This window comes from Engraulis encrasicolus, chromosome 15 (genome assembly GCF_034702125.1).
Source record: "Engraulis encrasicolus isolate BLACKSEA-1 chromosome 15, IST_EnEncr_1.0, whole genome shotgun sequence".
In the NCBI taxonomy this organism is placed as follows: Eukaryota; Metazoa; Chordata; class Actinopteri; order Clupeiformes; family Engraulidae; genus Engraulis; species Engraulis encrasicolus.
In genome coordinates this window covers 7796467-7810654 of record NC_085871.1, presented here as the reverse complement: position 1 = coordinate 7810654, position 14188 = coordinate 7796467, and the positions used below count along the sequence as shown (strand labels likewise).

At 42.6% G+C, this 14188-nt stretch overlaps 1 protein-coding gene across 1 annotated transcript in view; it reads right to left on the bottom strand.

Annotated features, from left to right (window-relative positions):
* thbs2b (thrombospondin 2b) overlaps nucleotides 1-14188 on the bottom strand; it is a 30455-nt gene continuing 16267 nt past the window's right edge. The window contains exons 14-22 of the mRNA XM_063216927.1: nucleotides 12554-12661; nucleotides 10084-10243; nucleotides 9184-9302; nucleotides 8346-8580; nucleotides 6114-6341; nucleotides 4639-4910; nucleotides 4032-4129; nucleotides 2775-2914; nucleotides 1-1695 (exon numbers count right to left, since the gene is read on the bottom strand). Of these exons, the coding sequence (XP_063072997.1) occupies nucleotides 1688-1695; nucleotides 2775-2914; nucleotides 4032-4129; nucleotides 4639-4910; nucleotides 6114-6341; nucleotides 8346-8580; nucleotides 9184-9302; nucleotides 10084-10243; nucleotides 12554-12661 (1368 nt within the window). The 3' untranslated portion in view covers nucleotides 1-1687. The remainder of the gene's footprint in view (nucleotides 1696-2774; nucleotides 2915-4031; nucleotides 4130-4638; nucleotides 4911-6113; nucleotides 6342-8345; nucleotides 8581-9183; nucleotides 9303-10083; nucleotides 10244-12553; nucleotides 12662-14188) is intronic.

The following is a 14188-nucleotide window of genomic DNA, read 5'->3' as shown; positions in this document are numbered from 1 at the left end:
CAAAAGTAGGCAGTGCAACCAATGTTTTATTTGTTGTCACTTTGCTGTGAATTTTTACATGCATTTTCAAGGCAGAAGTAAAAATATAGATGCCATAACAGTATAGTGCTTTTATTAATGACAACATGTAAACCTAGTACTGTTAAAGAGTTGATCTGTCTGATTTTGATTATTGAATGTTTCCATATATGCATGACAATGTTATAGGGCAGAAAAAAAACATTTCACACAATAATGCAAATAAGCCCCAAAGACATTCGGTACCCATCTATGAATGACCAATTGATCTGGAGAAATTTAAGATTTAGACATTATGCAGAGCTGCAAAGAGGTTAAATACCCCGCTAATTATTATTAGTACATGTCCTTCACTCCTCCATTGTCTTTCACTCGTCTCATTTCACATGCTAACTCTCCCAAGTATCACCTGCCGACCAATGCAACAGTATACATGTGTTTTGTGTTACAAATGTTTTCCTGAAACTGTCTATGAGTATCTACTACACACATACTGACCTTGAAGAAAAAGTGAAATATTGACCATGTCTGCCAGACCGAAAAAAAGAGTGTTTTTTCGCCTGGCACCTGGTTTCGGTTTAACACTCAGTCAAAGCTCCGAGAAGTGAGATGACAAGCATGCAGGGCATCTCTCATCTTACCTACATGGTTGCCTACTTTCCATAGTAGGTTCACTTCAACTGACACAGGCCAGGCCTGAGAGGCCGCTAAGGCCGCCCCGGCCTGACAGCAGAACCATGTCACGTATTTATTTAAGCACGAGGAACATCAGTTCCTCAGGTTACACAAAAGTTTGACATTTACTAAGTCACTCCATATGAACAAAAGCATAAGTGTTATGTAATTATGAGCTATGCGATAGAGCAAACGTTACCTCAAATGGAAATGTTTATCCCCCAAAACATTTTTTTTTTGCTCCTCATTAACAAAGTATCTGGATTCAAGGTTATGAACTCTACAACACTAATGTTTGAAAGATGAAAATGAAGACCTTTACAAGTTAAATCTAAACAAGTGAGCTACTGACATTGGGTATTTCTAGGCACTTCAATGGTGAATTGCTGTCAGTGTAAACAAATAAATAAATATTTACATTCTTTGGCAATAGCAAAAATAAAAAAAACAACTGGACATGAATTTATATCTTTGCACAGAAAAAAAGCAAAAGACAAGCAAATAATTTACAGTAGAAAAAAACAAACCAAAAAAGCCCAATTATCATACATCTTTCCCTCAGCATTCAGAATGTTAACAAAAATGACCTATCGAAAAACTAATTTTCCTTTGAAAATACATGACTACTTGCTACATACATACAAAACAAAACAAAAAAACATTTGGAATTGAGGAAATGGGTGCAATCCCCAAGGGTCCATTCAAGGAAGCAGGATTCAACCTTGTACTGTGTGCAATTAGCATGACGGTTGGGTTTCAGCAATGTCCTGCATTGGAGTCTCTGCCATGGACGAACACCATATTTGACCTCACCATATTTGACAACGGCATGTTCAAAACATCCTTTGTCCGGTGTAGCTTACTGAACAGTTTTTTTACGTCAGAAGAATGATGTGCTTTTCTTTTTTTCATTGGTTTTTGGTGACATGGAAACAGCTGTAGTAAATCTTTGTAGGGTGGATTCAAGTCCATGGAAGTGGTGATCCTTTGGTGATCAGTTATCTGCAGAGCAGGGAGCAAAGAGCAGAGTTTTAGAGTCAGGATTTCTGAAAATGTGCTTATTTTCAATCCAGGAGGTAAATCATACTAATATTTTATATTTTTCAAATTGGACTATCTTTTCATTATTTTGATTATTCACTTTTGAGGCATTATGGGGAGTGTTTGAGTCTGGTATAGGCCTACTGCCTATTTAGGCCAACTTGGATCAGCTCCCTTAAATCACCACTACAACATTTATATTTTACAAAATGTATTATTGGAAATATACTGTAGTTAGATGGACAAAATAATTTATTGATGTGGTCTCAGTACAGTTCACTTATGAGTCCTGACAAGTCACACTTGTGACTAGGTGTAATCACTTAAAGGGACACTGTGTGAGATTTTTAGTTGTTTATTTCCAGAATTCATGCTGCCCATTCACTAATGTTACCTTTTTCATGAATACTTACCACCACCATCAAATTCTAAGTATTCATTATGACTGAAAAAAATTGCACTTTTCATACATGAAAAGGGGGATCTTCTCCATGGTCCGCCATTTTGAATTTCCAAAAATAGCCATTTTTAGCGGCAAAAATGACTGTACTTGGATCATACTAGAAAATATTAATTTATTACTTAGTAAACTTTCATGTAAAGATCAAATTTGGCAATAGGCAGCCCAATTTCAATGAGCAGCATAGTTGCAGTACCTTTTTTGACCATTTCCTGCACAGTATCCCTTTAAGGAGAGCTCTAGAGCTAGAGTGTGTGATCAAAAAGAGGACTGACACCATAAAAGCTTAACGAGACCAGAAAGAGCAGCTGGTTTCGTAATACACTCACAATATGACCAAAAACAGAACTGAATCATTTTGCTGTCAGTTCACTTTTTGGTTCACTTAAGGAGTACTTAGTCTGAATCCATTAAAGGGGACTAGGTGTGAAAATGCCCTTAGTGACCCTGACTCGTGATGAACAGATAAAGCAGATCTTTAGTGATGGACAGGTTGGGCAGATAGATAGAGCAGGCATGCTGGCTAGCTGTCAGATCAGGGCTGCCCTCCGTGTGGTTAACCGTGTGGTCATTAGCTCACCTCTGCACTCGTATTTGAGGTCGGAGAAGAAGACGAGCTCCTGGGAGAAGACAAATAGGCCCAGGCGGCCTCCGGCATACGTCTTGTCATACACGGGACCCGAGTCGGCCAGGATCTGCTTCCCTTCATACACTACCACCCTGTACGGAAGAAGACAGCGGTCGGGGTTGGACGTTAAAACAAGCAATTATGAAGACAAAAACTTTGAAATTGCATTTCAAAATACAATCAAAATACAAACAACTAACTGAAAGACATTCTATCAGTCCCAGAAGAAGGGCAGCCAGAAGGGCAGCTATGGCTCAATGATTACCTGGCGAATACACCGTGACAAGATTCAAGCGACAGAGAATCGATTTGGTGCAGCAAGAGCGATACGAGCGATTGACGCGACGACTAGAGTATGTCCGTTAAAAGCAGAATGCAAGCCTTCCAACATTCCCATTGGCTGTGGTGGCTGTCGCCGAACCGCGTCATAGCTAATTTGCATAATATTCCCAGGAGTTCAACTACAAACTGTCGCTTGCGTCGCGCAAATCGCCTCTAGTCCTCTAATCGCTTTTGTCACGTGAGTCAATATAAAGTCAATTACTTCCATAGCTCCCCTCGCTCATGTTGCGCCTGGTGTATTCGTGCGGTTAGAGCCCTAGTCATTAGATCAGAGGGTTGCAGGTTCAAATCCCGCCCTCACCAGCACCTTCACCCATGGCTGAAGTGCCCTTGAGCAAGGCACCTAACCCTACATTGCTCCAAGGCTTGTAACCAATAGCTGTGGCTAAAATAACTGTAAGTCGCTTTGGATAAAAAGCGTCAGGTAAGTGTAATATAATGTAATGTAAGAAGAAGTAGAAATCCTAGCCCAAGAAAGCAAAAAACCTCTGCTTCATATTCCTTCTGCCTATGTATCACTACAGCATTCACTAATTCACCAATTCACAACCCAGAAAGAACACGGAGGTTAAAGTATTGTAGGACTAGAAAAAGACATATTTCAAAGTCTCCACGTTGACCATCTCACAACATTTTGGTTGACTTAACATTTTTAAAGTGCTTGCAGATGTACAGGTCGTAGCTTTAGAAAGTCAACCCGCCTACTTCCTATTCCGTCTGCCTGTCCAACAATCACTCATTAGTTGGTTCATCTTCCTGATTATTTCTGTGCTCATATTAGAATGCCTCTATTTTTGTCTCTAGTTTTACTCTCTCATGTTACAGTATATGATCCCCAGGGTACATGGGACTAGTGCGGTATCTTACCTGATGAAGCCAGTCTTGGGTCTATGAATGAGATGCCAGCGGTAAGCTGTATAATCCTTCCAACCAATGTTTTTGGGGTCATGCCATAGTGTCCGCACCTGGACAACCAACAGAAATCATGCAGTCAGTAAATTATGTAACGCAAAGATAAAGTGAAGAAAGTTACTTGACCTGCGAATGTTTCATCAGCTCCTTCCAAGTACACAGAGTGCTCTACAACATGTAAGGCTAGCCATGTAATAAACTGTAAAATATGAAATAAAGAGCAGGATAGCACTCCAAGTTTTGAGGTTTATTGCCCGTCAGACGTTTCGGGGTTAACCTTCTATAACTGTAAAATAAAAATGTGTGTGTGTGTGTGTGTGTGTGTGTGTGTGTGTGTGTGTGTGTGTGTGTGTGTGTGTGTGTGTGTGTGTGTGTGTGTGTGTGTGTGTGTGTGTGTGTGTGTGTGTGCGTGTGCGCGCGCGTTTGTGTGTGTGTTGTGTGCATGTGTGTGCGTTTGAGTGTGTGTTGTGTGCGCGTGTGTGCGTTTGTGTGTGTAAGTGTGTATATGTGTTAATTGTACATACTAGGCTTCCCATTAACAGAAAATGGCCGCTCAGCTCACCTGGTTTCTGGTGTTGCCCGTGTGCCAGAGGGCGTTGCGGAGGTACTCCCCCGTTCCTGTGGTGGAGTTGACCACCTTGAGGGACACGCCGGCGATGCCGAAGGCCTTGCGGGGCCTGTCCTCCCAGTAGGTCTGCGTGATCTGCTTCCACATCACCACGTAGAAGCGCCGGCTCGACTGGTAGCTGAACACAAAGCCAGCGTAGTCATCGTCGCGCTCCGTGTTCACGTAGAACGTACCACTGAAATCCACGGCGTTGAACTCGTCAAAGCCTGGCGGGAGGGGCAGAAGATGGCAACAATTTCAGACAGAAGGAAAAAAATTATTACTGAGAATAAACTGTCCATTTCCCTAGCTTTGCTTTCACTTATGAATGCAGGCTAATGATCTGAAGCCTGCTTCAGACAATGCAATGCAGTGATGTGCATTTGTTCCATCTAGAAGAGAGAAGCCACACTTGGGAAAATGTTTCGTATTGTAATTTATTGGGAGTCATAAAAAGCAGACTGATGTTTTGGCCTATACTCCATCTTCAGTGTCTCTTCCTTCTATTCACTACATCGGCTGCTTCTCTTCAGCCAGAATCAGGAGATAACTTGCTAAATGTCCTGCACATGTACCGGCGGACAACTAGCAGAGTGTGGCATGGAATGTTAGTAAACCTCCCTTCCTAAGCCTCAATTCAGTGTGGTAGTGTTGGGCTATCGGGCTCAGCATGCTCGTACTGTGCCTCCCATCGCCGATGTAGTTTATGAGGTGGCAGGTTTGTGGCCCAGAGGGGGACGATCTGTACAGGAAGACCTCCGTCACACACAGGTGGAAGCAGATGTGTCTAATTGACCACTATTGATGCCTGTACAGTTGTCGTTATGGGCATGGTGGCATTCTCAAGATGAGAAGAACAAGTCATGAGGTAACTGGCCAAGGCCCTGACATGAAACATTTCTATTTGCTAGTGTGTGACAGTCGCTGGCCATGATTTAGTATTGAGGGGAAGAGCGTGACACAGTGCAGTCACCACTTTATTGCCAGACGTGCTGACGTTTTGGCACTAAGCCTTGAAGGCTCTTTCTAGACACTTCAAGGATGAAACTCTGAAAAGCAAAATCTGCTCCTGCAGAAAAAGACTTGCAAGGTGTGCAGGTCCTTGCATAGCTTTGCTCCAGTTACAAAACATTTGTTGTCAACTCTTCCTCTTGTTTGGTTTCACTCCCAATCAGGACCGCTGAGAGGTTTGGCTGGTCCTGGGACAAAGTCATCTGAAAGGACCCCCACTCTCAATACATAGAATGTAATGAGGGCCCAATTCTGGGTCTGCTCTCTCCTTGGGCCCTGGACAACTGACTCATTTGTGTGTGTGTGTCCCGTCAGCTTCCCTGCTCCCAATCACCCTCTTAGATATTTTCAATTCTCCAAATCCATTTTATAAATGCAATTAATGACTGTGTAAAGTTACTTTTTTTGCATAAACTCACCAACAGCAATGCCAGGGTCTGAGTTGGCAGTCTGCACCAGTTCTTTTCCCTGGTTCCGGACCACCCAGTTGGCGTCGATCTGTGTGGTTCCTTTGGGATCCAGATGTACCATTTGGAACTTGCGGAAGTCTGTGACGCTGATGTCACCATTTTCCGGGCATGCGTCCAAGCTGTCAGGGATGCTGTCATTGTCAAAGTCATCCTGACATGCATCGCCCCTTCCATCACCTTGGACAGAATGAGAGAGAGAGAGAGAGAGAGAGAGAGAGAGAGAGAGAGAGAGAGAGAGAGAGAGAGAGAGCAATGAATTGATAAGAATAAAATGAAATTTGTTGATGGATATGTTTTTGTTACGCTAACTCCAAAAGCAATATATAGCATGACAAAAATCTTTAATCTGAAATCTAAAACTGTATAACACATTTATCTGCATATATAGCAAAACATGTCTACTGATGTTATGGCTATCGGAAATTAATCCACTATGATTACAGCAACAAGTGCGGTTCCAGCACAAGCATTAGTCATGGAGTAAGCATATCACAGACTATTTCATCCTCTTCTCTCACTATCAATCATTAATAACCAAATGCATTTTCCAGTGTTTTGGCAATGCTGTTGTTATACAAAACTATTAAGGGGGCCTTGATGACTTCCAGAAACATAGCCAGTCCGCTCATTGGATCATCATTTACCCTTAAAATGAGAGGAAAACTAGGGACTATCACGTATCTCTCTCCTTGCCATGGTAAAGTATTTAGCATTTCTATTGTTAGCATTCCACTCAGTTTACTGTAGCATTAGTCGATTGTTTGAGCTGCTCTTCAAAGGCAAGCCCAACGAGTAATTTTCCGTTCAGAAAGAGACAGGTCTTTGGATGCCGTTGATTTGAAACTGATGATGCAGGCTCCAAAAACAAAAGGTGTTCCACTCCAAATTAAGTTTGGCAGAGAAGAGTAACAGGCACACCACAATGGTAAAAGCCTAGAGGAACATTCCAGTGATTATCAGTCATATCTGCATGCCTTGTGCTCTTTCTCTCTTTCTCTTTCTCTCTCTCTCTCTCTCTCTCTCTCTCTCTCTCTCTCTCTCTCTCTCTCTCTCTCTCTCCGGGGAGAGTATTCCAATCAGAGACCTTTCATGGCACTGCTCACAAACACAAATCAGCTGCCGTCGCTATGAGGCAACCCATCACTCATCTCACGGCGAGCAGCCTTTGGTGGTAGTTACGTTCCTCAGACTCTACAGCAGCTTGCATGCTGGCACACCTTGGTACAGACTATTGCAGGTAAACAGTACATTTTACAGGTGCCACTATTGCAGGTAAACAGTACATTTGACAGGTGCCACTATTGCAGCTATTGCACCACTTTCAACTGTCGATGTGTCGATGTTGAATTAACACTGCAAAATAAACATTGTAAACACAACTGTGATAACTGTGGTAAGCATCGGCTATGGTTTTGCTTAGTAGATGAAACCAGTGTGCTTTACTTGCTTTGTCAGAGCCATGGTGCCCAGTGCTGAGTTTGGACACCACAGCAACTAAGCATCACTTAACTGCTATTACCAGGGCTGGACTGGGACCACAAACTGGCCCGGGCATTTTGGGCAGAGCCCAGCCTGACCCCCATACTACAGTTATGATGTGCTCAATCCACTGTATATCAAGGATGCACTGATGGGCCACCCCATCTAAAGTGTGGACCAATCTCCAAGGCAAATTTTGAAACAGACAAACTAGAAACCAAAAGCATTAGCCCCTGAGGACTGACGGCCCACGGGGGAATGCCCTGTATGTCAGATTACCAGTGCAGCCCTGTCTATTCTAAGCCCGGGCTATTAAGCAGCTCCGTCAGGCTGGAGGTCACGTTCGGGCTAATCTCACCTCTCATCTCAGGAGCCGTCCTCACAGCAGTGTCCAGCTCATTGACCCACCCCTCCCTCTGCTCTTAAATCTCATTGGCCCTCTTAATCTCAGTGTTTGTATATAGCAGTCACTTTTTAAATGCGGTTTAACATGTTGTGACAACAAATAAAGTCAATTGGTGCTGAATGGTGGGAGGGGGGGAGGGGGGCATGTGAAAACTCTATTGATGTAATATTATAGATAGTCTAAAACTATTACAATAATAAGTAATTGCATGAGTAAAAAAATCTAAAATATGTCACGGGCCATAATCATTATGTTTGCACGTACAGTATGTCATCTTCTTGTGCCATTAACCTTACCATTGGAGTCCACCTGGTCTTTGTTGGGCACCAGCCTGCAGTTGTCTCTGTCGTCAGGGATGCCGTCATTGTCATCGTCAAAGTCACAGGCGTCCCCTTGGCCGTCCTTGTCGTGGTCGCTCTGACTGGGGTTGGGGATGTAGGGACAGTTGTCCATGTTGTTCTGGTGGCCGTCCTCGTCAATGTCCTGGTTGTTGTCACACTGGTCTCCCACCAGGTCATCGTCAGCGTCAGTCTGTAATGAGGTTGCACAACAGGCTCAGGTTGACATACGCAAACACAACCTGCAATCAAGTACACTTAATGTGACACCTTATAAGTACACAGACACACAGACAGACACACACAGACATAGAGACAGACAGGCAGGCAGGCAGGGAGGCAGGCAGGCAGGCAGGCAGACAGGCAGGCAGGCAGGCAGGCAGGCAGGCAGGCAGGCAGGCAGGCAGGCAGGCACGCACGCACACACACACACACACACACACACACACACACACACACACACACACACACACACACACACACACACACACACACACACACACACACACACACACACACACACACCTCTCTCCTTGCCATGGTACAGTATTTAGCATTTAGCACACACACACACACACACACACACACACACACACACACACACACACACACACACACACACACACACACACACACACACACACACACACACACACACACACACACACACACACACACACACAAATGTTATCTGATATTGTGCACTGTGGTTTATAATACCTTACTGTATGAACCTCTGCCGAACCTGCTTCTTCGCATTCATACTTTGTTTTTTCACGAACAGATGTTGACTCACTTGTTGAGGATTGTGAACCAGCGGACAATTGTCACAAAGGTCTCCTACTCCATCCAGATCGGTGTCTCTTTGGTCAGTGTTGTAGAACAGAGGACAGTTATCCCGATCATCGGGAATCTCTGGAAATGTACAACACAATAGCATGACATCAATATGGAAGAAAAACACTTGCACCATTATTACCACTGCTGTAAGTCACTACGCGCTGAATAACTGGTGTGTGTGTTCATGTTTAACTTTCAGAAGTTCAGCCATTAAACTGTAGCTGTGGTCCAGTGATCACAATTCCAACATTTAAATAGAACCGCATGAACTGTGTGCATATCTCAAGCTATTTAACACGGTTGCTGGATACAGACAAACATATGGAAAAAAAGAAGCTATCTGCACACTGTGAATAGCTCCCTTACTGTGAGCTATTTGACACATGTAACACAATGTTTACTTTACTGTTAGGCACTTCACCTAACATCACTCTCGGGGGACTGTCCCCGCACATATTTCACTGTAACTCACTCCGAATGAGGGTGTCAGTAGCTATGTGCTACGTGTGGAAACAGCCTGCATTCTCAACCTAGCCTATTAAAGTGCAGTGCTATACAGTATGTGTGCGTGAGTGTCTGCATGCGCAAGTGTTTTCCATCATCTGTGTCTCTCGCATCATTCATCACTGCTACGCGTCTTAGGTTTCGTCCTAATTTCTGCACAATTACGTGTGTTTTCATACCATGAGAAAACAGCTGGGTGGATAAACACATTTGAATGTTCTGGATGGAAATGAATTGGGTTTTCTCCCTCTCCACAGGGTGTTGCGGTCGTAAATTTCACACCCGAGTTTGGGGAAACACATGAGCATGACTGGCTGCTCTGAGAGGGAACGGGGGAAAAAAAGCCTTGTACCGTCGCCGTCCTTGTCGAGCGAGCACGCATCTCCCTCTCCGTTGTTGTCGGTGTCGGTCTGAGCCGGGTTGTGGTCGTACGGACAGTTGTCGCAGCGGTCGCCCACGTCGTCCTTGTCGAAGTCATACTGGAGAGGGTTGTACTGCAAGGGACAGTTGTCCTGGGCGGAGAGGGGAGAGAGCATGTTACAAACCAGATGGTACTCTGAAGTATGCACACACAGTAATCTAGTTGTCATGGGTGGAGGGCAGACAAGACGTTAAAAGACAAGATGTTCATTACACATGTTAGGTAGCCTCTTACTGTAGATGGGGTCGCCAGCGGGCTTATTCACTATTTGCTGAAAATGCACTACTACAACATAACAATATTGCTATGACATTGTCAAGAGCATTAAGTAAGAGATTAAGACAGCCATCACAGGTTATAACATAGGCTTTGCGCAAAGGGGTTAAACATATGAAGTACATAATACATACAGTGCCCTCCACAATTATTGGCACCCCTGGTTGAGATGTGTTAAAAGCCTTAAAATAAATTCAGTGTTTATTGCAGAAGAATACTGTCACACTGAAAAATTTAGGAAAATGTAGCCTTCAACTCAAATGAATTGTAGGAAAATAAAAAAAATCCCTGACTAAAAAATAATTATTTTTCATTAAATCACCTGTTCCACAATTATTGGCACCCTTAACAATTCCCAGGAAATAAATATAATTGAAGCATGTCTGTCATTTCTACAGTAGTTTACAAAGTTTACCAGAGTATGTAGGAACATTTAATTAGTAATTCATCACTTCCTGTTTCCCTGGGGTATAAATATGACGTGACACCGAGGCCATTTCTCTTATCCACTCTTAAACATGGGAAAGACAAAGGAACACAGCATACAAGTAAGGCAGATGTGCGTCGACCTTCACAGGTCAGGCAGAGGCTACAAGAAGATTGCCACTCAACTGCAGCTGCCCATATCCACTGTGAGAGGAATAATTACGAAGTTCAAAACAACTGGAACAGTGGTAAACAAGCCTGGACGAGGACCCAAGTTTATTTTGCCACCACGCACAGTGAGGAGGATGGTAAGAGAAATCAAAAGATCTCCAAAGCTCACTGTTACAGAATTACAACAAATGGTAGCATCCTGGGGTCACAAAGTGTCCAAATCAACCATCAGGCGCTGTCTACACGCCAACAAGCTGTTTGGGAGGCATGCACGGAGAAAACCTTTCCTCACCCACAATCATAAACGCAAACGTCTGAAGTTCGCCAAGCGGTATTGGGGCTTCAACTGGGACCGTGTGCTTTGGTCAGATGAGACCAAGATTGAGCTTTTTGGCAACAAACACTCTAAGTGGGTCTGGCGTGCCACGAAAGATGCGCATGCTGAAAAGCACCTCATACCCACTGTGAAGTATGGGGGTGGGTCAGTGATGCTGTGGGGCTGTTTCGCTTCCAAAGGCCCTGGGAACCTTGTTAGGGTGCATGGCATCATGAATGCTTTGAAATACCAGGACATTTTAAATCAAAATCTGTTGCCCTCTGCCCGAAAGCTGAAGATGGGTCGTCACTGGGTCTTTCAGCAGGACAATGACCCTAAACATATGGCCAAATCTACACAGAAATGGTTCACCAGACACAAAATCAAGCTCCTCCCATGGCCATCTCAGTCCCCAGACCTCAACCCCATTGAGAACCTGTGGGGTGAGCTGAAGAGGAGAGTACAGAGGAGAGGACCCAGGTCTCTGGATGATTTAGAGAGATTCTGCAAAGAGGAATGGCTGAAGATCCCTCTTTCTGTCTTTTCCCATCTTGTGAAACATTATAGGAGAAGATTATGTGCTGTTTTGTTGGCAAAAGGGGGTTGTACAAAATATTAACAACAGGGGTGCTAATAATTGTGATACACATTATTTGATGTCAAATAATTATTTCTTTATGTGGGATTTTTTCCCCACTGAATAAATGCACTTGTATTGAAGGTTGGATTTTTCTCTTTTTTTCCATTAAGGTCCCATATTATTTAGAAAAAAATAATAATAATTGGAAGCTAAAAAACACATCTTAACCAGGGGTGCCAATAATAATGGAGGGCACTGTATGTAGATACAAGATAGTGGTCCTAGGTGGAGAGAAGCATAGTTGTATGAAGTAGAAGTACTCTTAAAGATGGTATAAGTTATATTACATAATTTCAACTTTGTAGTATCATACGAGTGATATATTATGAATATCACAAGATGTTTGAGAAATAACCATAAAATGCTTGGATTTGGATTTTCAGTTGCAATCCCTACACACAAATATATTCACATGCACACAAATTACACAGTATTCCACTAATTCCACTCTCCTCAAAAATGCACACACACACACACACACACACACACACACACACACACACACACACACACACACACACACACACACACACACACACACACACACACACACACACACACTGTTGTCTTACCCGCTCATCCACGATGTCATCGTTGTCATCGTCTTTGTCACAGGCATCTCCCTGGCCGTCATTGTCATAGTCCTCCTGTCCTGAGTTGGGAAGCTTGGGACAGTTGTCCTACAAAAACAGAATAATAATATTTTGACATGTGTCAGTGTGCACTTTCTCAGATGAACCCTGGACAATTGGTGCCATAGAGCAGCCTCCAGAGCTGGTGTGTTAATGTGGGAATGTTTATGTGGGTATGTCTATGTATTTGAAAGCGTTTTGAGTCAACTTCATACATAGTGTGCTATATAAATACATGTTGAATTGTATTGTATTGTATTGTATTGTATTGTATTGTATTGTATTGTATTGTATTGTATTGTACTGTGTCATATACAGTATGTCACTGAACTGACTAATCCCACAGTCTCATATTTATCTAACAGAAATAGATAATATTTCACTTACAGTACTTCAGTATCTCTAAATCTCCCTAAGAACGGAAAAGACTATTTGAAGACTTTAAGCTGAACTTAGTTTGGACGGGTGCAAATGGTTTAAAACCCAAAGACAAAAATATTGATAATGATATTTCACAATTCTAAGAAGCAAAATGTTACCCCAAAATTGTTTCGCACGGCATTCTTATGTTGCAACATTGCACAAACACAAAATGAATGTTTAACAACTCATAATATTGCTCAATAATACTCATGATGCCAGAATTAATGTTTAACAAGTCATAATATTGCTCAATAGCACTCATAATAAACCTGTACACTCCTGTCACAAATAAAAGTTTGGATCTCCATTTTATGTGGCCACCATTCCCATGTTTTTGTTGAGACTTAACAATAGATGTATTTTTCCCCCTCTCCTTTCCTGCTCTTTGGAATTGCTACAGTATGACTTCACCTGCCTGCCATATGATGTCTGGCAGATTGTAGATTGTGGTTCTGGTTTCCTTCCAGGGTGTATCATTACATAATAAGGCAATTATACATCAGTATGGAGAGCCATGATGTCACCCCCTTTTGGTTTTGTGAGGTCTCTCTTCACTCGCTCACTCCACTCTGTGTGCGGCTGCCTCATCTCCAGAACTTTGTTGGAAGATAAGTTTAAGTCACGCAAAGAGAGCAGCATTAAAAAAATATGCCTCCTGTCATGAGATGGTATGAAAAAGACAATAAACGTCCAGGTTTTTATGTGATAAACCTTCCAACATCTGGTTTTATCCCAGGTCGACAATGGAAAACACTTAAATCTTGAAGAAAGTACTGGCTCCTTGATGAATAGTGGAATATAGTATTGGCAATAAGCATGTTAGGAAAGATGGATGAACGTACGGTATTGGGATCTAAAGAGAGGTGCTTAGCTATGAGGAATGACTACTGACAGAGAAACATATTTTTCCAACATTGTCATTCTACTCTAAATAGTACTATTTTTGCTAAATGTGAAGGTACATACTATTTGAATATAAAGTATATTCTTTGCAGGGTTTATTTTGTAGTCAATGATGAAGGCCAAAAGATTTGGAAGTCCTGGGCCTATTCCGGAAGAAACTCATATCATTATACTGTACATTTGATATCTGACAACAGCAACTTCAACTTTATGAAGGCAATGGCAATGAAAGGTCAGCTATGTGTTGAT